Source organism: Rattus norvegicus, chromosome 12, assembly GCF_021556685.1.
Source record: "Rattus norvegicus strain SHRSP/BbbUtx chromosome 12, alternate assembly SHRSP_T2T, whole genome shotgun sequence".
Lineage (NCBI taxonomy): Eukaryota > Metazoa > Chordata > Mammalia > Rodentia > Muridae > Rattus > Rattus norvegicus.
Window position 1 is genome coordinate 40885844 of NC_141545.1, and position 23450 is coordinate 40909293.

Here is a 23450-nt window from a genome sequence, read left to right on the forward strand (position 1 = left end):
CAGCCAGCACGCAGCCCTTTTAATAAAGCACTTAAACCCTTCCAAGGTGGCTCAGTCCCTTCCAAGAGGCTCCCTCTCCTCATCTTCTCACACTAGAGATCCAGTTTCTAAGATGCGAATTTGGGGGGGGGGCATAGTCTAACCGTACCAGCATCCCTAAAATGTCCCGTTCCATTTGATCTGTGTTCACGTGGAACCTAAAAAAAGAAACATCCCTCTGTGTGTGTGTGTGTGTCTGTCTGTCTGTCTGTCTGTGCACGTGTCATGGTTGCCTGTGAAGGAGAGAGGCAGAGGTCAGATCCCCTTAGAGGTGGAGTTACAGTCAGTTGTGACACCTCTGATGTGTGTGCAGGAAATCAAACTCAGGTCCTCTGTAAGGACAGCAGGGGCTCTTAACCACAGAGCCATCTCCCGCCATGATGTGACTCTTACAACAGCCCAGCAGTGGTGATGCACGCTTTTAATCCCAGCACTTAGAGGCAGAGGCAGGCATGAGCTCAGAGCCAGCCTCGTCTACAGCTTGAGTTCCAAGATGGCCAAAGCTACACAGAGAAAACCTTTCCCCAAAAAAACAAAACAAAACAAAAAAGCCACACAAACCAGAGTTTTGTTAAAAACCATTTCATAAGCCTTACCTCCCCTAACCTCAGCACATTTTTTAAAAAGATTTATTCATTTATTATATATAAGTACACTGTAGCTGTCTTCAGATACACCAGAAGAGGGCATCGGATCTCATTATAGATGGTTGTGAGCCACCATGTGGTTGCTGGGAATTGAACTCAGGACCTCTGGAAGAGCAGCTGGTGCTCTTAACCACTGAGCCACCTCTCCAGCCCCCACCTCAGCACATTTAAAAACAAAACTTCTTGCCAGAAGCAGTCTGAGCTCTCCTGAGTATGGCAGGCTAGCCCACCGTAGAATTTACCGCAGAGGCTGTCACAATCAAATACCGACAGCAGGAGGTGCTCCAAGGCGAAGAGCCTCTTTAGAGATGGTGGAGGGTGCAGTGCGGGATGTTGAGTGCCCTGTGGGCCAGGGCAGGACAGAGGTGGCATGTAGGTACAGCCAGACAGCCAAGGCAAACTTTGAAAGGTAAAAGAAGACCTACATCCTGCTGTTGTGAGGGACAAGTTCTTCTGGTCACTCATTTATCTCAGGCAGTGACCAAAGCAGTGGTTAGGGACTCTAGCTGCTCCTAGAAGTGGCCCTCACTGCAAGACCATGCATATACACCACTTCCTACCAGGCAGATACACACAAAGACCTCCCACCCCAGCCTGACCACTTCTTTGGTGACTCCATTTGTACATTGACAACTTTCATAACAGAAGGAGGATCCGGCTCACACGCCGAGAGACAACAGACAAGAATCTTTAAAAAATTATTTCTTTTAATGTTTGGTCCTAGGTCATTTCAACACAGCCCTTATAAAAGGAAAAGCTAACCCTGCCTTTGCTACAAGGACAACTTCTCTGATTATAGGGAAGAGGAATGGTGTCCCAGGCCTGCTGACAGCACCTGAGAGAGCCTCCTTCCTTAGAAATAAAGTGCGTGGACAGAGCCTGGGCCTGTCCGTAAGCCACAGCAGTGTCTCTGCTCTCAGACCCTTCCTACCTCCATACGCTCACACTGTATAAGCCACAGGTGGCCCAGCCAACAGCACACCAGACATCCACCGTGCGTCGTGTGCAAACGACCCCCCTCCCACACACAGTGAGATTAAAAGGGTGTATAGGGTGGAAGAACGTCTTGCGTCTGAGGCCAGCCTTAGATGTATACAAAGGAAAGGTAAAATGTAAAAAATGCCAAAACTCCCATGGGAAATGGGCATTGCAGTGAACATGTATGATCCCAGCATTCCTAGAGGCAGAAGCAGGAGGATCTTGTATCTGAAGCCCATCTGAGCAGCAGAGCAAGAACCGGGCTCAACAAGACGTGCTTGGGCAACCCTGAGTATTTGTGGAGTGGAGAACTGAGCTGAAACTCTGGAGCTTTCTCTAGAGTGACAGACGCAGTAGCCATCTCTCCCCATCTTTCTGCTTCGCGGGCTGAGCGGGGTGGAAATGTAACTTTAGGCGTCACTGGTTCATCTCCCCCGAAAGACCCTGCGAAGAGGAGAGAACCAGTAACTACCCAGCCTGTGTTGCCACCATGTGCCCAGCCACCGACGGATGGCGGACAGCAGCTTGGTGCTTTTCCTGAGGGCTTGTGGAAGGATCTGGAACAACAGAGAGGTCTCGAGTTGGTTCTGGAGGGTCTCACAGTAGGGTACAAACCCCTCGTTCCGCAAGAGGAGCGTGTGCACGGTGTGGATGGAGATGCTGGCCTGCTGCCCACTATCCCAGTCAAGGTGTGACTGCGGTAAGTGCAAGGTGAAAGACAGCTGGGTTTTAGAGAGGGAGCCCAGCTGAAGAAAGGAAATACATGCTAGCACAGGTGTAGCTGGGGTGATCAGCTGGCCGGTGCCAGCCTTTGTAGGGGGGGGCCTTCGCTTGGTGGTCTCCATGGGGACAAGAGACAAAGGCAAGGTGTCGCACTTTGCGCCCATCCCGGGTACAGGAGCCTACCTGCTCGTAGTCTTCCACATACTTATATTTCTTGTCCCGGTAGTAGTATTTCTTCTTCATGCAGTAGAGGACTATGACGTCACAGAGCACCGTCGCCTGGTTTAGCACAGAACGAACCAGGGTTTTTGTTTTAGCCGTCGCTTTCTTTTTTTTTTTTTTTTTTTTTTTTTCTGGAGCTGGGGACCGAACCCAGGACCTTGCGCTTGCTAGGCAAGCGCTCTACCACTGAGCTAAATCCCCAACCCCTAGCCGTCGCTTTCTAAGACCCCCTTCCTTGAAGGTCTAATCGACCAGGGAGGAAAGGCATCTCCATTTCTCTGGATCAGACTAGACTCTGACCGAGGGGCTTGGTCTCAGAGGTGGGGTTTCTAGGGAATCTTCCTCCTCGCCCCTAGAGGCATCCGGTGTAGTCAAGTCTAAGGTTTAGGGGACGGACAGTGCTCACTAAGCGGGAAAGGCCCAGACGGGGAAACAACTCTAGCCACTCACCACCCCGAGGAGCGCCAAGCCAGAGCCAACATTGATCATGGTAGGGATGATGTCAAACTTCCCAGCCTGCGCAAGACAGGAGGAGACGGGGGTGATGATGGAAAGGAGGACGGTGGGAGGCTTGCTCTCCAAGCGGGGCTCAAAGGAGGGCCCACCTTTCCAAACACGATGATGTCAAAGCGGATGCCGTACGCCTTGGTGAGTGTGCGCTGCTCTTTGCCGGCCAGGTCCCTGTAGTACTTGGCAAACCTGGAGGCAGAGACGGGAGGGGATGGGGAGACCGTTAGACCCAGGTCCCCGGGCACAACTGGTCTTGGCTAATGGGCTGCTCTGGTGGCTTCACAGACACCAAGCACCGCGGGCCAGCCTCCCGGTTAATGTGAGGCATGTGGCAGGAGGGACCAGGAGCCCTCTTGGAGGAGCAGAGTGACTCCCCTTCCATTAGCATCCTCCCCCAGGATGGGAAGCCTCTTGATCTGAATGGCTTTTCTGAATCCTGCGTACTAACAGGGAACTCTTCAGCCAGTGGGGATCTGCAGGACTGCATTGAAGGATGGGGACCGAGCCAGCCCGGTCGCTTGCCTCAGCCTGGAAGCTTGGCTCCAGGTGGGATACGCCATGCCTCAGGGCTCCTCTCTGGCTACCATCTGCTGGGTGGGTTGAGATACACAACTGAGCTGACATAACAGCTACACAACCCACCCTCCAAGCTACAGAGTGCAAGCCAGGGAAGTCTGTAACCCCAGCAGTCCAGGAACTAAAAGGTCAATCTGTCTTAAATAGGCAACTACTCGGTTTTAGATCCTCATTAGCTCCGGAAGAAAGCTCGCCCCAACTGCTGTTCTGCCAGGCCCCAGCCTTAGTGAGCATTCTCCAGAACCTCAGGCCTGAAGCCTGGGGTTTATGTGGTCCACAACTTCTATGTTATGGTCCAGGCTGGGGACCCTCAGGGGAGACTGGTGCGGGCAGAGGCGAGGGGCTGGGAGTCCTGTGGGATCTGTCAACTTCTCAGCTCTAGGATTCCAACCCAAGCTGGAGGTCTCCACAGTGGTCCCTAAGAGCCCTGCAGGAACAGGGATGGGACAATACAAACCTGACCCCCGGAGAGGGTTCGAATAGCTAGCTGCCCTAGTCTTCTCACTACCGCACGCAATGTTGATACCACAAGCTACCACTAGGGGGAGTCAAGGGCAACTTTTAAAACCCGACCTAGCAAATGCTCCTTAACTCTACACAGGATTTGACTGCTTTTAGAAAATGGCAAAGGGGCTTCTCAGGCCTCTCTTCACCTTCCCAGGGTCTCCTGGATTTAATAGTGTCCCTTCTCAAGTTCATCTCCACCTACGGCCCGCAAAGGTGACCTTATTTTGCAGATGTAGTGAAGTCGTGCTAGATTAAGGTTGACCCTAAATCTCATGTACAAGAAGAGAGACTAGGCCAGGTACACCTTCAACCCAGCACTCAGGAGGCTAAGGCAGTCCTATTTCTGGAGTTTGAACCAGCCTGGTCTACACAGCAAGTTCCTGGCCATCCATAAAAAGGACAGAGAAGGCAGATGTGGGAGTGCATACCTCTGGGGTGATGGTGGGGGTTCGGGATTTCAAGGTGATCCTTAGCTACACAGAGGGGGACATAAGGGGGAAGAAAGCCACATGACCACAGAGGCAGTGACACATGCATAAGCCAAGGGCTGCTAATAGCTGCCAAACACTTGAGGAAGGAAGGGTCTGGCCATAGAGTTTACAGCAATGCAGACTACAGGCTTCAGGTTTCAGAACTCTCAGAGAATAAAATTCTGTTCTTTCAGGCCATTCCGCGTTGTCTGTTCTTAGGTCCCAGGGAGACGGATAGGGCAGCATTCTCAGACGGCAGATTTGAATGCAGCTCTCACGGTGCAGCCCAGGCTCGACCCACATTTGTTCGTCCTCCCACCATGTGGGTGTACCTGAAATTGTAGCCAGGAGACACATTGTGTTCCAGGTCCCGGGTGTCCAGGCGCCGGAAGGAATATCTGGGCAGGCAAAGGGAGGCGGCTCTATCCAGGTTGCAGTCCCACTTGATCTGGATACCCATGATGCCTCCCTGTGGGGGAAAGCAGGAGAGAAAAGCTAGGCTTTCAAGAACTCAGGCCCATGCTGGGGCCAAGAAGATACGAGAAGCCATGTTGGCCACCTACCTCAACTGCCATCTCCTGGAAGCTATGTCCCGCGTCCTCCACGATTGTGCCAAGACGGAATATGGGGCAGAAGGGATCCGTTTGAGCATTGTAAATGCACGATTTGAGGTAGGACGTGGTGATGTTGGGGAGGATGTTCCTCCTGAAGTCAGGGAGGAAGCAGAGAGTCTGAGTGAGGACAACCTCAGGGGGAGAGCGAGCCTGAAGTTCTATCGAGAGGCTTGAGAACGCACGTGCCCGGCCCCCACTTACTTGCTGAAGTTAAACTTGGGGTACCAGATGTTGTTCTTTACCAAGAGGGTGAAGTTTTCTGCAGCCTTTAAGAAAGCCGGCCTGGAAGAGAACTGTAATGGTTATTATATACGCGTGCACGGCTGTGCAACCCTTCCCTTCCCGACAGTTCAGTGCCACTCTGGCACGGAGAATGGGAGCGTCTGGCATTTTCTATTCTCTTTTGTGTCACACTAGGTCACCAGGCCTTCCTCTGAAGGGGCAGAACTTCCTGTCCAAAGTGTTCAATGGACAGGGTGCTGGCTGTGACCACCGTGACTCCCCCAGCAGCTGCTGGCCTGTTTGCCTTTGAAGGTGTTCATGGGTTACGGATGCTTGCTAGATCTGGTTTTATAAGTCAAAACACAGAGGAGTTCACCAGCAGGGACATTCTTGCTGACAAGGAAACTGTGCTGCCAGAAAGCTCGAAAAGGTGCCACCTCAGCCTGCGGCTGACAATACAAGGTGAGTCTGTTCCCAAAGCGACTCGTTTTGTAAGAACCCAGAAGGGTCGGTCTGACCCCCTCTGTGGAGGAGGCCTCATCTGAGGCAGATGAGACCTTTGAAGTTATAAATGTAGCTGCTCATTTCAGCCACGCATCAGCAGCAAAGCCACCAACGGCCACTTGACGAGGGGAGCTGAGCGGGACACTTCTGATGCTAAGTGAGGGCCTGGAGCTGGTTCAAACTTGAAGTCCCCATTCCTTATCCAGAGGGAGGAGTCACGACAGGGTTTTTCCATTTATGTCATTTTCTGTATCGTCCCCCTAATACTGGTGTACCCTATAGGCAGCTCTTTTCTTTTTCACAATGAAGTGAAATTCAACTAAAAAGCATTAGCCATTTAAAAATGAGCCCCTTCAGTCCGTTATGGCTGATATCTGCTCTGCCAGCACTGGGAAGAGTGAGCCAGGAGGGTCACCTATTCGGAGGAAGTTCTTAGGTGAACCTGATTCTTTTTAAAGGCAAAGTAATATTCCATTGTATGGGCATACCACAGTTCGTATGCATCCATAAAAATTGGGCTGCTCTCAATTAACTCCCAGAGAAGTGATGTTAAAACTTGTAGTTAATAGGATTGTCTGTGCAGGGTGTGTGGTCTGGATCTGATTCTTAGTAAGATACACAAATCAGGAGGTGATAACCAAGATATCCCAAGTCAGGGTTTCCTCCTTGACTCAAAGGAAGGGACTGAATAAGAAGGAATGGAGACATCTCCTTTAAGTGTCTCTGTGTGCATGCAGGTTTTATGTCTGCATGCATACCTGGAGGTATCTTCCTCAGAAACACAGTCCATCGCTGAGACAAGGTCTCTTATTGGCCTGGAGCTCACCAGTCAGACTAGGCTAGCTGGCCAGTGAACCCCAAGCACACCTCTACAGCAGGAGGCTCAGAAGCCTGTGCCACAGGCACCACCTTTTCGTGTGAATTCTCAGACCTGAAACAGTGCTGTCTGGTCTAAATACATTATCAAACACAACTTTAGCCATGTGATTTCTTCTCTTTCCAGTGTTTAGATTTTTGGAGACAGGGTTTCACTGTGTAGTCCTGGCTGTCCTGGAACTCTGTAGACCAGGCTGGCCCCAAACTCATAGAGATCCCATCTGCCCTTGATGCCTGAGTGCTGGAGTTAACGGCGTGCGCCATCACCACCCAGTGTGATTTCTTATTTCTTTGGATGGAGTCTCCATAGATCACCCAGACTGGTCTTGGACTTGCCACCCCGCTGCCTAAGCTTCCTGAGTGCTGGAATCCCTGGCACGCACCACCATGGCTGTTTCTACACCACACTTCAAGTTTTCTGGAGGCCACATTTACACAAAAAATTAACCCTGTGTTCATGCATAGAGATCAGACGACCAGTGCAAGCTGGTTCTCTCCTTCAACCATGTGCGTTCTAGGGCTAGAACTCGGCTCAGCTGCAAGTGGCCTTTTCTGCTGAGCCACCTTACTGGCCTGGCGGACCAGGTTATATTTGTGTGTGTGTGCGTGCGCGCACATGTGTGTGTGTGTACGTCTGTGCATGTGTGCATGCTTGTGTGCGTGTGTGTGCATTCCTGTGTGTGTGTGTGCGCACGGGTGTGCGTGTGCGTTGTGTGTGTGTGGGGAACAATAACAAAAGCAAGCCTTCAAGAGACGGCTCAGTGGTTAGGGGCTCTTTCACCTGAGGTCAGGCAGACTGCAGCTGCTTTTTTTTTTTTTTTTTTTTTGGTTCTTTTTTTTCGGAGCTGGGGATCGAACCCAGGGCCTTGCGCTTCCTAGGCAAGCGCCCTACCACTGAGCTAAATCCCCAGCCCCCCGCAGCTGCTTTTAACTCCAGATCTGGGTACTGCAGGCACTTGATAGATATACACATGTAATTTTTAAAAAGAATCTTGAAGAAATATAATTAACTAATTAATTTGTGGTTTTGAGGGAAGGTGTCTTTACATAGCCCTGGCTGTCCTGGAACTCACTACACAGACCAGGCCAGCCTCAAATTCACAAGAAATCTACCTCCTGAGTGCCGGGATTAAAGGCATGCACCGTCATGCCCAGCCTCTTTAAGAAATTTTAAATGTGGGCTGGAGAGATGGCTCAGTGGTTAAGAGCACTGACTGCTCTTCCAGAGGTCCTGAGTTCAATTCCCAGCAACCACATGGTGGCTTACAACCATCTGTAATGGGATCTGATGCCCTCTTCTGGCCTGCAGTCACATATGCAGGCAGAATGCTGTACATAAAATAAATAAATAAATCTTTTTTAAAAAAAGAAATTTTAAATGTAAAAGAGAAGTGACATTTAGTATATACTATCCCAACATGTCACAGGACTTGGAATAAATTATGTGGCCAACATAAAATGTTAACCAGATCTTAGGCCATTTGTCTCGGTCGTAGTTTTCAGAAGCCACAACATGTCACATCAATGGTACACGTTACTTTAGACCCGGTATCTTAAAAAAACCTCAACAGTGGCCAGTGGCCAGTGGCCCCAGCGTTGGACACTCCAGTTCTCAAAGATCCTTTCCAGGACCCAAACCCCAGGATCCCTCTCCTTTTGCTGCTTCCCCTGTGCCTGAGCTGACAGGGTTCCCCCAGGGACAGCACATCTAGGCTGAGCGGCCACAGCTTCCTGCTCCTCAGGTCTCCCACAGGACGGAACACCACAGAAACCCAGGCTACATGCAGGTCTCTACTTGCAGCCTCTGCCTCCACCCGTGCCAAGCACTGAAGTGACTGGGAAGATGGTGCCCAGGGCCCCTGGAACCTCTGTTGTTTATGATGTAGCTTTTGTGATTTCACCACCTCATTCCCTTGGCAACAGGGCCCCCAGTTTCCTTTGCAAGCTACGCCTGCCCCCGCCTCAGGCTGTACTTTTTGGGCGGTATTGATGGTGGACCCAGCTCCAGAGGCAGATATGTGACCCAAGTCCAAGCTAAGAAGCAAAGGCCATGATTATGGGTTGAGAAGAGTCACGGGTGACACAGTGATGGACACGTCCAGGCTGCACAAACAGGATGGGAGACATAAGCCCAGGGCTGCAGAAGAAGCCACCCTGAGGAAGGCAGAGGCAGAAGGAACCTGGTCCTCTGTGATCCCCGGATGTAGCCCAGCTCAGTCTTTTCTGTTAGATGGACTAACTGACATGCGCTGGATGTGTGTGTGGGGGTTGGGGTTGGGTGTATGTGAGCACGGTGCCTGAGACACCCCAAGCCAGGTTATGATAGCTTATGCCGGTATTCCCAATACTTAGAAAGCGGAGGCAGGAGATCAAGAGTTCAGGGCTTGGCTGCTGACACTGCTCAGGGGGCAAAGTAAAGGGCTGTAAAGCCAAAGGATTGGACTTCCATTCCTGGTCCGAAATGGCAGGAAGAGAGAGACGACTCGCAAGTTATTTTCCAAACCTCGTTATGTATACACACACAGATATAATTAAAAATTATTTTAAAAATTTCAAAGCCATCCCAGGGTATATAATGAGGCTCTTTTAAAAAAAAAAAATAGACCAGCGGAATGGTGGTGCACATCTTTCACCCCAGCACTTGGGAGGCAGAGGCAGGCAGATCTCTGAATTCGAACCCAGCCTGGTCTACAGAGTGAGTTCAAGGACAACCAGGGCTACACAGAGAAACCCTGTGTCACAAAAAAGAACCCCACCCCCACCCCAAGGAAAAAATAAAGGGGGGAAAAAAGACCAAAACTGGAGAACTGTTTCCTGTCGGCTATTTGCAACGGACAGTGCTCCAGCACACGTAAGCCACCTGCAGCCTTATCGCAAGTGACAAACCCTTGTGGTCATCTCGCTCTGTGGTTGACAACCACTCTCTCGGGGTAGAACAGCCCCACTCGGGACAAGAGTGCACACAGAATTCAGCACAAAGGCTCACCTCACCCTGTCACCTCCCTCCAGGCTGAAAACCAAGGTTGGGGAGCCTTGGGTAGGACTCACGTTGGCACGCCAACGTCGTTCTCCACCGGGCACCATGCAGCCACCTCACAGGTCTTCACAGACTCATTGAAAGGAACACATCTTCCAGTCGCAACTCCTGTGAAGAGAGGGCAGGTCCGGGGGCATGGGAGTCTTGTCGCCCATCTTCTATCCCTGTGTGGTACACTAGGCGACCCAGAGGATCCTGGGCAGCCATCTTTAGTAAGTTAGAGGATTTAGACCATGTCTCAAAATGGAAGTGGAACAAGAGGGGCTGCCTCAGGGCTGGCCACAGAGCTGCCAAAGTGACACGGAGTCACAGAGAGGGGCGCAACACAGGGAAGGCTAAGAAGGCCCCTGGGACTGCTCTCACAGCAGGCTCCCCTAGGTTCACGGAGTGGGGGAGGGGCTCGTCTTAGCCAAGCCTGTGCTCTCTACCGTTGAGCTGTGTCCCGGGGTGGGGAAGTGGGTGGGGCAGAGTCTTATTTCTGCAATTTCTCTATTGCAGATGCGCCACAGGAAGTGTGACTTTCCCCTGGTCCAGCATCGGCCGAGATGTCCCAGCTGCACGAGCTACTCATCCCTACCACTGCTGTGGGTGTCCACGGAGCCAGGAGTGCAGTCGGCGTCTGAATTACAAATGCTGGTCTTATCAGGAATCTGGAAAAGGGATGGACACAGACAGGTTCCATGTGGCCTGCACACACTTTGCCACGAGCAGTCGCCGGTCTGGAGCACCGAGGGGCTTTCCCAAAGAGCCACCTACCTCTGGACAGGTGCTCTGTGTCTGGTTCACGGTGACAATCATGTTGGTCATAATGAAGAGGGAGTTTTCCTCCTGTGGGGAGGAGGGAACCCTATTGAGTCTCCCTAAGAAGAGGTGAGTGGGGCCGAGAAGGAAGGCAGATGGGGCTGGAGTGATCGCTCCGTGGTTAAGGGCACTGGCCGCTCTTCTAGAGTTCGATTCCCGGCATCTGGATGGTGGCTCACGAGGGTCAATGACTCTAGTTCCAAGGAACCTGCCACCTTTTTCTGGCCTCCACAGGCACCAGGCACAAAAGAGGTGTGCAGATATACATGCAAGGCAAAACACCTATACACATAAAATCAAATAAGATATACCTAAAACAAGGAAAGCATTTGAGAATTAAAAAATCAGAAAGCTAGAAGTCAAGAGGACATGAAAGAAAGAAAGTAAGAAAGAAAGAAAGAAGGAAGGAAGGAAGGAAGGAAGAAAGAAAGAAAGAAAGAAAGAAAGAAAGAAAGAAAGAAGAAAGAAAGTAAGTCCTTTTTTGTGTGGAGGAGGGGCGACTGAGACAGGGTCTCACGTAGCCCAGGGTGGCCTCCAACTGTATATAGCCCAAGCTGCTCTTGATCTCCTGATCCTCCTGTCTCCACCTCCCAAGGGCTGGGATTACAGGTGTGCACCAAGAAATCTGTCCAGAAATTTCCTTAAGAATGTAATTGAAGGAGACGGAGAGGGGGCTCTGAGGTTAAGGACAACGGATGCTTCTGCAGAGAATACAAGTTCAGTTCCTCGCACCCACCCCAGGTGGCTCGAAAGCATCTGCAACTTCAGTTCCAGGGGATCTGATTGCCCTCTTCTGACCTATCTAAGCAAAACTCTCAAACATCTAAAATAGTAACAATAATAACATTGATTTTATTATTAATAATTAAATATTATTAATAACATTACTTATTATTTTAAGAACACAATTTAAAAAACAAATCTATGGTCCCTTGGTCAACCTCCATGGAGGTTTATAACATAGAGATAAAACAGGGAGTAAAAAAAGCACCCGAAACAGACAGCTGCACAAAAATGTTACTAACAGCACTTCCACAACAGGCGAAAGGTAGAAACAAGCCAAAGGCCTAAAGCGTCTGGAAAACTAACTGTGTTCGGGGGCTGGGGATTTAGCTCAGTGGTAGAGCGCTTACCTAGGAAGCGCAAGGCCCTGGGTTCGGACCCCAGCTCTGGAAAAAAAAAAAAAAAAAAAAAAAACTAACTGTGTTCTATCCATTCAATGGAATTAGCCTTTGGCCATAAGCGTGCTAAGATGCTGATACACGCTCGCTGCTTACGCAGACCTCGAAAACATACCGGGGAGGGTAGGTGGTAGACTACTAGCCTAGCAGTCACAAGGCCCTGGAATCTATGTCCAATTCCACACATAGAGAAGAGTAGTAGGGGCTGGAGAGATGCCTCTGCGGCTAAGAGCACTGGCTGCTCCTCTAGAGAACCTGGATCCAGTTCCCAGCGCCTACCAGGCAGCTCACAACTATCCTGCAACCCCACTTCCAGGGGGATCTGACGCCATCTTCTGACTTCTGCTGGCATTGCACACACGTGCTACACTGCAGGTATACACACAGGCACTTGTTCATGCCAAAGGGGTTGGGGATTTAGCTCAGTGGTAGGGTGATCGCCTAGCAAGTGCAAGGCCCTGGGTTCCCCTCCTTGGCCGGAGGAGGGGGTTGGGAGGGGGAGCATGCTAAAGGCTGGGTGTGGTGGTGTGTGTGCCTTTAATTAGAGCAGGAACCTGAGCCAGAAGGATCTGTGAGTTCAAGGCCGATCTGTTTACACAGTAAGTTCTGGGTTCATCAGATCAGGGCAAGCATAGTGAGACATTCGAAAACAAATAAATACCAAAAGACTCTAGAGAAGAGTCTGGGAGCCAGTAACATAACGGTATCAGCAGAAGTCAGAAGAGGCCATCAGATCCCCTAGAACTGGGGAACTGCCAATGGTTGTGAGCCACCACAGAGGTGCTGAAAACTGAACCCAGGTCCTTTGGAAGAGACTAGCTTGAAGTCCTTGCTTTCCCTTTCCTAGCTCCAAGCCAAGTGCTCATAGCTCACGCAATGTGGCCACCAAACACACCAAGCCAGCCCATCAGCTGCCAGCACACCAGCTGTGTGGAAGGAGACTGGAGGGCGGGGCCTGGCCAAGTGGCTCATAGCCGAGTCAATGTTTAACCTGCAGCTTTTGGGCTGGAGATCTACTCAGCAGTAGAGCGCTTGGCTAGCATGTGTGAGGCCTCTGGCGCTAGAAAAAAGAGACCTTACTCTCAAGAGCTTGGAGACATGAAGGTGTGGGAAAGACAGAGTATTGGGTTGGAGCCAGCCATACTACAGAGCTCTCTCTAGAGCTCTCAAGGGTTCTGTGGAAGAAATGACATCCCAGGGAGATCTGGTGACTGTATTGCCTGCTTGGGCTAAAACAGCCTGGGCCCGGAGGTGGCGAACTGGGGCCACTCACTGTATGTGGACAAAGTCAGCAAAGGGCTTCCTGCGCACAGATGTCACGCCAAGCCATACCTGAGCTGGAATCACATAGTCCGCCACGTCCCAGATCCGGAATCCAAGCTGAGAGGTGTTGGTCACAGCCACACCTTTGGCTTTGGTCGTCACCGAGCTGACCACGGAGTCCGTTTCCTGGTAGCCCTTTTCCCACACGAACACCCACCTGTGAAAGACAGTAGGTCATAGGGACGGTAAATTCGAACTGGCACCGGGGAGTCTCCGATAGCCACAGGACTGAGGTGTGGCATTTACCGACTATGTGACTGGAAAAAGCTACCCAACGTCTACACTCTGCTACCGTGAACAGGCGTAGTAGTCCCACTGGTTATTTGTGGGAAATGAAGGCCGGGGTTGGCGAGCCCAGTCGTCGAGTATCCAGGAGATACAGAGTGAACGTTACCTCTATTCCTGGATGTCTGAAGAGCCTCTAAACACTCTGATCTATGGGACTCACCAAAAGTAGGTTATCAGAACAATAGTTTCCACTTGATTTGCACACAGTAGGTCACTTAGTCCCAACCACTTTATGGGGCACATAGCATTGTTCTTACCCACAATGTATAGATAGGAGCAGGGACAAAGAATGTCTAAGCCAAGCGCTCCTATGGTCATATCGCTAGGAAGCGGCAGGGGAGGGATTTGAACCCAAGCCAGAAAATCCTCTGAGACACTATTGTCTCCAGTCAAGAGAACCTTATCTTTGAGGCAACTTTGGGTGTTTAAGACAGGCTTTTGCTACGTAGCCCTGGCTGATTGGGTACCGGCTTTGAGGCTCAGGGTAGACTCAGACTCTGAGGTAGCAATCCTCCCACCTCAGACTCCCAAGTGCTGGGACTGTAGGGTGAGCTGCTCTACCCAGCTGTTGGTTGGTGTATGGTGTGTGGGTATTTGTGGGTGGGTGCGGCTCCCGTGTCAAAGTCAGACGACAACTTTTAGAAGTTGATTTTCTCCCTCGCAAATTCTGGGGACCAGATTCAAGTTGTTGGGCTTGTGATATCGTCACTTTGGTTTTTTTTTTTGTTTGTTTGTTTGGTTTTTTTTTGTTGTTGTTTTGTTTTGTTTTTAGACAGGGTTTCTCTGAGTAGCCCTGGCTGTCCTCTGTAAACCAGGCTGGCCTCGAACTCACAAAGATTTGCCTGCCTCTGCCTTCCGATTACCGGGACTAAAGGCGTGCACTTCTACATCAGTCTAGCAAGCACTTTTTCAGACACAGTCTTGCTGTGTGGACTATGATGGTATTCACTATGTAGCCCAGGCTGGCCTTGAACTCCCTAAAATTCACCTGCTTCTGCCTCCTGAGTGCTGGGATTAAGGACACGTGCTGCCGCCACGGCTGGCTTCCTTCCACCTTGTCTCTTTGAGACAGGATCTAACTGGGGCTGGATGATTAGGCTAAGCCATTGAGTCCCAGGGTCCTAGCTGTGTCTGCCTCCCCAGGGCTGGGATTACAGGCGTGTGATTCAGCACCTCATTCTGGGGATCAAACTCTGGTCGGCCAGCTTTGTGCATTGAGTACTTCACTGTCTGAGCTCTCCCCTCAGCCCCTCGGGGAAACTTTTTATTTATTTATTTATTTTTTTTTTTCAGAGCTGGGGACCAAACCCAGGGCCTTGCGCTTGCTAAGCAAGTGCACTACCACTGAGCTAAATCCCCAACCCCCGGGGAAACTTTTTACAGTCCCATCTTTTCCCCCCAGGGATTCTGGTCATCTCCTGCTCCTTCCTTCTAAAGGAAGGGCATTGCCCCTGGGCTGAGTTAACTACACACCTGAAGGCATCTGTCTGTGTGACGGGGTCACTGGGTCACTTAATTGCTCCGCACCTCAGCTTGTCCTGCCTTTACACTGAAGGATAACAGAACTTTACAGGGTTTCAGGGAGATAAGTTAATAAGACGAGAGCAGTTATCTTAAGCACTGCCGGGCAGTCTGAACACTGCCAAGCTGCCGTCACATTGCTACAGAACACCAGTCTGTTACTCCAGATACACCTCGAGCGACTTCAGAAATAGGAACTCGGTTACCTTCTCTCTCTCTCTCTCTCTCTCTCTCTCTCTCTCTCTCTCTCTCTCAAGATCGAGTTTCTCTTTGTAGCCCTGGCTGCCTTGCAACCTACTCTGTAGACCAGGCTGGCTTCCAATCAGAGATCTGTTGGCCTCTGCATCCTCAGTACTGGGACTAAAGGTGTGCACCCCTACTGCCTGGCTCTTGGGTTACTTTCTCCTGGGTTTGTTTGATCCTCGATCCTCTGCCCATCCTAAAGATGGTTTCTCTCCCACGGAGCCCTCTCCTACGGGGCTTCCAGGAAGCCAACAGCACCAGTGCTTCCCTGTAATCCACTCTGGTGGAGAGGTGAGGGCCGAAAGCCTTCGGGTTTCCTGACTCCGTACACCGAGGTGCTGAATCAGGAAGGGGAGAGATGCCATCACCACAGGCTTAGTTATTTGCTCGTCACGTGAAGAAGATCACAGGGAATTCTGAGGAGACTCGCTTCATGCAGAAAGAGGTCACACTTTTCACCAAGATTAATGAAGCCAGGAAGTTAACAAAGGCCAGGGTGTGATGAGTTGCCCAGCACTCAGGAGGCTAAGGCATAAAACTCACTTTGCGGATTCCTTGGCCAGCCTGGATTACTTAGTGAGTGCAGGGTTACCCAGGCTGCAGAGCTGGGCTCTGTCTCAAAACAACAAAAGCTAAAAGCTAAAAGCTTAAAACCAAGTCCTGAGGGGTTGGGGATTTAGCTCAGTGGTAGAGCGCTTGCCTAGCAAGCGCAAGGCCCTGGGTTCGGTCCCCAGCTCCAGAAAAAAGGAAAACAAAACAAAACAACAACAACAACAAAAAAACAAGTCCTGAATTTATACCATGAGTCAATGTTGGTCGTAGTGAAGATGGGTAAAAGTGAAAGCACTATTGATTTAGAGATGATCGATCGGGACAGGCGCTTCTGTGTAAGGAGACCCTACTACCACTATGCTGCCCAACAGAAATGGAATACAGTAGGGTAGGGTAGGGAGGGTAGTTCCACGGCAAGAGTCCACGATTGGAAACAGAATGCAAGCCAGGTGTGCCAGTGAATGCTTCTAATCTCAGTTCTAGACCAGCCTAGAACTCATATCATGTTACTGGCCAGAGAATTACAGATCTTGTCTTTAAAGAAAAGAAAGGGAAGAGAACAATTAATGACATTTTTATGTGCTCCAATATAGAATTTTTCCGGGCTGGGGGCAGAATTTCTCTGGGTAGCCCTGACTGTCCCAAAACTCATTCTGTAGAACCGGCTAGCCTCAAACTCAAGAGATCTACCTTCCTCTGTCTCCCCAGGCGATGGGATTAAAGACTTGTGCCTCCGCCACTCTGAGACATCAACTTCTAAAGTATCAGAGTGGAATAGACTCAGTAGTGTACACCCATAATCCTGCACTTGGGAGGTGGAGGCAGGATTGGGAGTCCAGTGTAGGATAGCCTGGGCTACATGAGCCTGTCCAACCCAGGCCCCACAACCTCCTCACAATACAGGCTGGTGGGGTGGTTTCATCGGGTAAAAGTGATCACTGTGCAGGTCTAAGGACCTGAATTCCATCCCCGGAACCTACAATGGAAGGGGGAAACTGACTCCTAAAAGTTGTTCTCTGGCCTCCACATGTGGCATGTTCCCTCACTCATACACAGATACGTAATCAAAAACCAAGGCAGCATTTAAACATTAGCACAAAGCTAGTCTGGTATGCAAAAGGCTCTTGGTACCCCAGTGGGAGAAGTACTGATATTTAACTTTCTTGGTTTACTATATTGGAAATACCTTCAAAACCTAGTGGGGTTTTGTTTGTTTGTTTTTAGCTTGAGTGCATTTTAATTGAGATAGCTTAAGCACTCAGTGGCTGCACATGGCCCTCTTAAAATGACAACAGCCACAGACTCTCATCAGTGAACAGATTAGCCCAGAAGAGCAAAAGCCGAGAGCTCCTGATTCTAGATACTTCCAATCCGAGTTGGCTAGCTGCATATCTCACTACTTGAGAGTTCATCCTGAACCCTGGAAACTACTCCCTCAGACACTTAACAAGTCCAGACTGACTGTCCAGGTGTTTCAGGTACCGGCGACTGAATAAATCCTCCAAGGCCTCATCTTAAGACTCACTTTATCGGGGTTGGGGATTTGGCTCAGTGGTAGAGCGCTTGACTAGCAAGCACAAGGCCCTGAGTTCGGGCCCCAGCTCCGAGAAAAAAGAAAAAAAAAAAAAAAAGACACTTTATCTACAGAGGACTTGTTTGGAGACAGGATCTCATGTAGGCCAGGCTAGCTTTAAACTCAACATCTTTCTGCCTCAAGGCCCATAAATGCTGGGACTGCAGACTTATTGGTTACCGAAACCCGGCTTCAGCAAATTTTACCTAGTGTCTACTGCTTCCATATGCTGGAACCTGCAACCTTGTGAGGGAAACCTGCACTCTTGCGAATGCCCTAAGGCGGTCTGAACAGATTCCAGACCTCACACCAAGCAGGAGACCTGCTGGCTTGTTATTTATCTGAGACACTATGTAATTCTGGTAGACCAGGCTGGCTTTGAACTCACAGATATCCGCCGCCTCTCCCACCCCAGTCCTAGGATTAAAGGCTGTGTCTTAGGCATTCTTAACCACTGAGCGGCCTCTCCAACCACCTGTGTACCTAATTCATCTACCCAAGGTCACACAAAAATTTCTCAGGTGAGTGTGGTCCGGCACTGAGGTTGGTAAGCCCTCTGTGTCAGCTTGTGAACGGGCAATCTATATTTTCTGTGGATTCCTAGGTGATTCCAATGTGTAGTTTAGGGACCCGTGCTTTTAGGCCCTTTAGAAAGAGTAAGAAAACAGATCCACCTGTCACGCTAGCAGCTGTTGACACTTGAATACCTTGAAATTGGGCCCCGGAGGCAAGGTAGCGTTCACCACCTCTCCTGGGGTGTATTAAATTCTTACAGGTGCGTCCAATTAAAATTAACCATTTAATAATGCCAAGTGGTGGGAGGTATATATAAACAGTATTCGGGGAGCAGAGTTTAGAATCAAAATCAGGCAGGTACTCCTATTCCCAACCAATTCAACAAGGCAAAGGAAGTGAGTGACTCCTTAGGACACGTTTGGGAAGTGTGACATCTCAAGGGTCCTGGGTTATCAGACGCTTCTTAAAGGAACCGAAACCACAGACCCAGAAAGTACCGAATGAAAATCACGAGCCTTGGAAGCGAAGGGAAGACTGTGGCGTTAAGAGTTCAGCCCTCCCTGCGCAGTCCCTCCACCAAGTCAAAGAGCATCATGGAGCAAGTCGGAAGGTAAGGGTGCAAGAAAGATGGGGTGACGGTCTAGCTAAAACAAGGTTCAGCACGTAGGACCTCCAGTTGTCCCCAGTGTCCCGTTCAAAAGCCGGTTCCAGGTGGCTAGAGCCCGGCGAGGGCGTGTCGCTGCCCCTTGAACTTGGGGAGGAGGAGGAGGGGCTTGGCCGGTTCAGCGGGTGCCCCGGGCTCCGAGGGCGAGCCAGGGGGCGCTGCCAGGTCTCCGGCAGTCTGGGTTCCCCTAGCCGCGGCCCCTCCCCAGGCCCGCTCACCCGATGACGTAAGCCAGGATGAGCAGCTGCACCGCGCGGTTCATGAGCCCCACTTTACGGCTGCGGATGAGCACGATGCGCGGCGTGTCGTACTCGAACAGGAAGGACCCGAGCACGGAGCAGCAGCCCGCCATGGCTCCGCCGACCGCTCCGCGCCTTGGCCACTGTGGGTCCCCTCGCCACCGCCGGCTCCGGGCCGCAGCTCCGCCCAGCAGCTCGGGCAGGCTCGCGGCGACGCCCGGAAATAGGCGGTGCGAAGCCTGAGGATCGCGTCTCCTCCCCCTCCGCCACCCCGGGGTGACGCCCCGACCCGTGACCCCCTCAAGGGGCAAGACTAACAACCCAGAGTGCCTTAGCCCTAAGGGACGAATTACCTCAGGGGCAGGGGTCCAGGGAGCAGGGTCAGCTCGAGAGTAACAAGGGTAATGACCCCCTCAGGCCTAGGACTTGAGAGGCAGATGGGTTCCTCCCTGTTGCAAAGGACACCTCAGCAGTTTGGATGCAGAACAAGCCGTGCCCCAGGGGAACTTGGGTAAGAGTTACATTCGTAGAGAACCTGTCAAGGGATGTCTGTAGTAGTCAGCCACACACGCCACCATGTATCCCTCCTAGAACTGAAGTCAGGTGGTGTCCCTGCCCCAAGTCCGATAACTTAGTTGCTTCTGAGAAAAAGAAACAGCCAGAGCATGGTAGGTGTCCTTGAAGCCATCTTGCCACTGAGGATATCTCATCACAAGCTTAGGGAGAACTGGAAAAATTCAAGCCAGTGAGTGACTTGAGTTGACAGTGTTACGTGTCACATACATCCATTCCCTTGAGCCGTGTTTTTTTAGGTGTTATATATTTAGTGTAACAGATACAACCAAGAAGTGTTAATAGGTATCTTCCTTACACCAGTGAGCATAGGAGGAGAGCGTCTCAGCCCTGTGCAGTATAAATCTAGCAGGTCACATCCGTGAGATTTTAGGTTCTAATCAGACTCCTCACGGTTCTTTTCATTTTTCCAAATCTTTTATTCCATATGTGTTCGCTTCAGCTTTTGGTCACTGTGTCGGAAACCTGAGAGGAAACAAAGGGGAGGAAGATGCATCTAGGCTCATGGTTTCAGAGGCTTCCATCAGAGTTGGCTCCTCTGATCTGAGCGAGCGTGGTGGAGTTGACCTTACGGAAAGGCATGGGAACAAGACGTGTCTTTCCAACACCAGCTCCCAGTGAATTAATTACTCCAACTGCCTTCCCCTCCTTTGTACCATCTCCCAACGTTATGATTCGCTCATATCGCTCCCAGAATCCAGTCCTCTCTCAGTGTTCTATCTCCCGTGTGGGGAAGAACCCTTCGACACATGAAGGCTTTAGGAGAACTCTTCACACACAAATCATAGCGCTGTGTTACCAGAGACTCATCATGCGATTTGAATGATTATAAGTTTTAATCTATGGCTTAGTCTTAAAAACATACCATCCTGGTATGGCGTCTCTAATCCCAGCAGTCCGAAAGCAGAGCTGGGAGGATCGGCACAAGTTCAAAACCAGCCTGGTCTGTATACCGAGTTCTAAGTATAGAGTGAGACCCTGTTTCCCTCTACAGTCAGTGAGTAGGCATAGATACTGCCAAACTTCACAACCTGAGTTTAATCCCTAGGACCCCCGTGGTGGAAGAAGAACTTGCATGACTGTCTTCCACATGTGCCATGGTATGTGCCCGCCCCCTCCTAATACATTGTTTACAAAAATTCTGAGACACAAGAATAAGCCACGTGACATTTCCTTAATTCCTCTCGAAATCATTCTGCGTTTTCATATGCAAGACAAAGGCTCTGGAGTTACATTGCCAGCCCTGACTGCTTCTTATTTTGTGATATCTTTAAAAAAAATCATGTATTCATTTTTAAAGGACTTATTTCCTGTTACGGGTACTTGTGTGCGTATGACACATGTGCCGGGGGACACTGGATCCCGTGGAACTGGAGTTGTGGGCAGTCGTAAGCTACCTGATGTGTGTCATGAGCCATTTTTACAAATGTTAAGGTTTTCTTCTCTATCCTAGCCAGCTCTCAAATGAGACGGAAACTATTAGATTTATTTAATAGGCTTTGCAGCACAGTATCTAAGCAGTTCTTGATCCGTTCTGATTCTCTAAGATAAGCTGCCTGTCTCCCAGCCAAAATCCCCCAGATACTTGGATTTTTAGTATTGGTCTGGCTCTCTCTGCTTCAAGCTGTTCTCATGGTATCTCCTGGACCCTCTCCAGGTGGTGATTACTCCTTGCCTCCCTCCTCCCCCTCCTCCCTCCCCACACCACCCTTACCCACTGACAGAAGCCCAGCCCTATTCTTTACTCAGTTTTTATTGGTTGATCAGCTTTTATTGACAGATAAGAGAATAAATGGAGAGGAATGTTTACACACACTTGAGACGGGAGGATGTAAGTTGATGTCTATATACAGGTGAGGGCCGGCACAAGTTCAGGCGAGGCCTGTAATTGGACAGTAAAAAGTAAGGCGGGGACAAAGGTTTTGTAAAGGGGGGGGGGGGGAAGAAGAACCAAGATGGAGAATCTTAGAATAAGCATTTACAGTGCCACGTCCAGACTGCAACAGAGATAAGAGCAGAGGGAAGAGCATTTGAATAATACAGGGATAATCTTTACACAATAAGCAAAAACCACAATGCTCTCTGGAAGAGCAGTACACTCCTAACCACCAAGCCACCTCCCCAGCCCTTTATTGGGAGGGCTTCGTGCGTTCTCCCACAGAGGCCAGGAGAAGACGTCAGATCCCTTGGAGCTGCAGCGCTGTTTGTGGACCACCTGACCTGAGTGCTTGAAGTGAACCTTGGTCCTCAGCATGGACAGCGTGTCATCTTAACCCCCCGAGCCATTTCTTCAGCCCCCGAATCTTAGATTTTAATCGCGCTCAGTTGCTTTTTCTGTCTGTCATGTGCTTGACTGAGCGTGGTTGGTATTGAGCAACTCAGGGATTTTTTAGTAAGAGTTTTTCAGTAAGGATGCCAGCACAATCCAAGGAGGAAAGAGTAGGCTTCAACAGATGACTCGAGCCAGAGGACAGCCTCTTGCAAAAGACGGAAGTTGAATGCCTGCTCCTATGTTATGTTATATAAAATTAAATCTAACAGCCACAAAGGGCACAAATATCTGAGCTCAAACCTCTTCAATAAAGACCTAGGTACAGAACTTTGAACCTTGAATTATGAAACGATTCCCCCCCCCCTTTTTTTTAAAGATTTATTTATTTATTTTTATATGAGCATTACAGATGGTTGTGAGCCACCATGTGGTTGCTGGGAATTGAACTCAGGACCTCTGGAAGAGCAGTCAGTGCTCTTAACCACTGAGCCATCTCTCCAGCCCCCTACGATTTTCCCCCCTTTTTTAAAAGATAAAACAAAAGCACAGAAAACAAAAAAGGGAAAAAACGTACCTGTACTTTGTCACGATTTACAGTTTTGGCCTCAAAAGAGGCAAGTCAGTATAAAGATCTCATAAAACAGAGGAAGCGCACCTCTCATAAAAGCTCAGAACCTGGAATATTCCAAGTACTGTTACTTAAAACGGTTACACGATATAAAAACAGGCAATAGAAAGTCGAACAAGCCTTCTCCCACCCAGGCGCACGCCTGTAGTCTCAGCGCTTGGAAGGTGGAGCAGGACCAGGAGTTGAGGATCATCTTTGGCTGCGTTACAAGCTGGAGTCCCGCCAGGGTTACATGGTTAGGAAGGACTCCGAAAAGGTACACAGTGTGATTAGTCGTTAGAGAAACAAAGAAGGTACACGGTCACATTGAAATAGCACTTCGTCCCCACTCGCAACGCTTTGTAAAAAAGATAGGCTTTCAGGCTGTAGAGTTGGCTCAGCAAATAAGAGTGCTGACGGGTTTGACTCTCAGCACCGCACGGAGGCTCGAGACCACCTGTGTGACTCCAGTCTCATTGGATCTGGCATCGTCTTTCCCCCTCAGTGGGCACCAGGCATACCTGAGGTACACATACATACACACAGGCAAAACACTCCTACACACGATAAAATCTAGTGTTTTGTTTTTGTTTTTTGTTTTTTTGGTTTTTTTTTCGGAGCTGGGGACCGAACCCAGGGCCTTGCGCTTCCTAGTTGTTTTTGTTTTTTTAAAGATGGACCGTACCTCTAGTCCCAGGGGGTTTGTTCCTTCCTTGGGCACCAGGCAAGCACTTGGTGTGAGGATATAACATGCTAACACACTGCCCACACCCACTGAATAAATAATTTAAGAATGGATGCCCGGAGGTGTGATTCAGTGGTGAACACTGAATTCCCACTCTCGATCCATCAAATCCAGTCCTGAGTATGTATTTCAGAGAGATTTTGTCATTTTGAAACAACGATGGTGACAGATGGTTGTGAGCCACCATGTGGATGCTGGGAATTGAACTCAGGACCTCTGGAAGAGCAGTCAGTGCTCTTAACCACTGAGCCATCTCTCTAGCACCCCTCAGTATCATCTCTTTCATAGTTCCATCCATTTCCAAGGCTAGACCCTGGAGACAGATGTGAAAGACTTGGCTGGGTGGACCGGTTGCATGCAGAGCAGAAGGGATCTGGCGGTGGTGGCAGAAGAGCGGGTCCTGGCATCTCACGCTGCAGCCCACACT

At 50.0% G+C, this 23450-nt stretch overlaps 1 protein-coding gene and 2 long non-coding RNA genes across 6 annotated transcripts; 2 read left to right on the top strand and 1 right to left on the bottom strand.

Moving 5' to 3' along the window:
* Positions 1-1375: 1375 nt before the first annotated feature.
* On the bottom strand, positions 1376-19306 carry P2rx4 (purinergic receptor P2X 4). Of its 4 annotated transcripts, none has more exons than XM_087578173.1 (12): positions 19180-19306; positions 13240-13387; positions 10682-10753; positions 10503-10575; positions 9937-10033; positions 5488-5568; positions 5236-5377; positions 5005-5141; positions 3215-3308; positions 3060-3125; positions 2571-2666; positions 1376-2108 (listed from the first exon to the last, which is right to left on the bottom strand). In XM_087578173.1, the coding sequence occupies exons 3-12, from the start codon at positions 10730-10732 to the stop codon at positions 2082-2084; spliced, it is 864 nt and encodes a 287-aa protein (XP_087434299.1). In that variant the 5' UTR covers positions 10733-10753; positions 13240-13387; positions 19180-19306; the 3' UTR covers positions 1376-2081.
* Positions 4784-11606, top strand: LOC148002329 (uncharacterized). Its single transcript, XR_015634834.1, has 2 exons — positions 4784-5970; positions 10424-11606. It is a non-coding gene; the product is annotated as an uncharacterized LOC148002329 (long non-coding RNA).
* On the top strand, positions 17606-22039 carry LOC148002330 (uncharacterized). Its single transcript, XR_015634831.1, has 3 exons — positions 17606-17928; positions 18393-18533; positions 19842-22039. It is a non-coding gene; the product is annotated as an uncharacterized LOC148002330 (long non-coding RNA).
* Positions 22040-23450: the final 1411 nt, after the last annotated feature.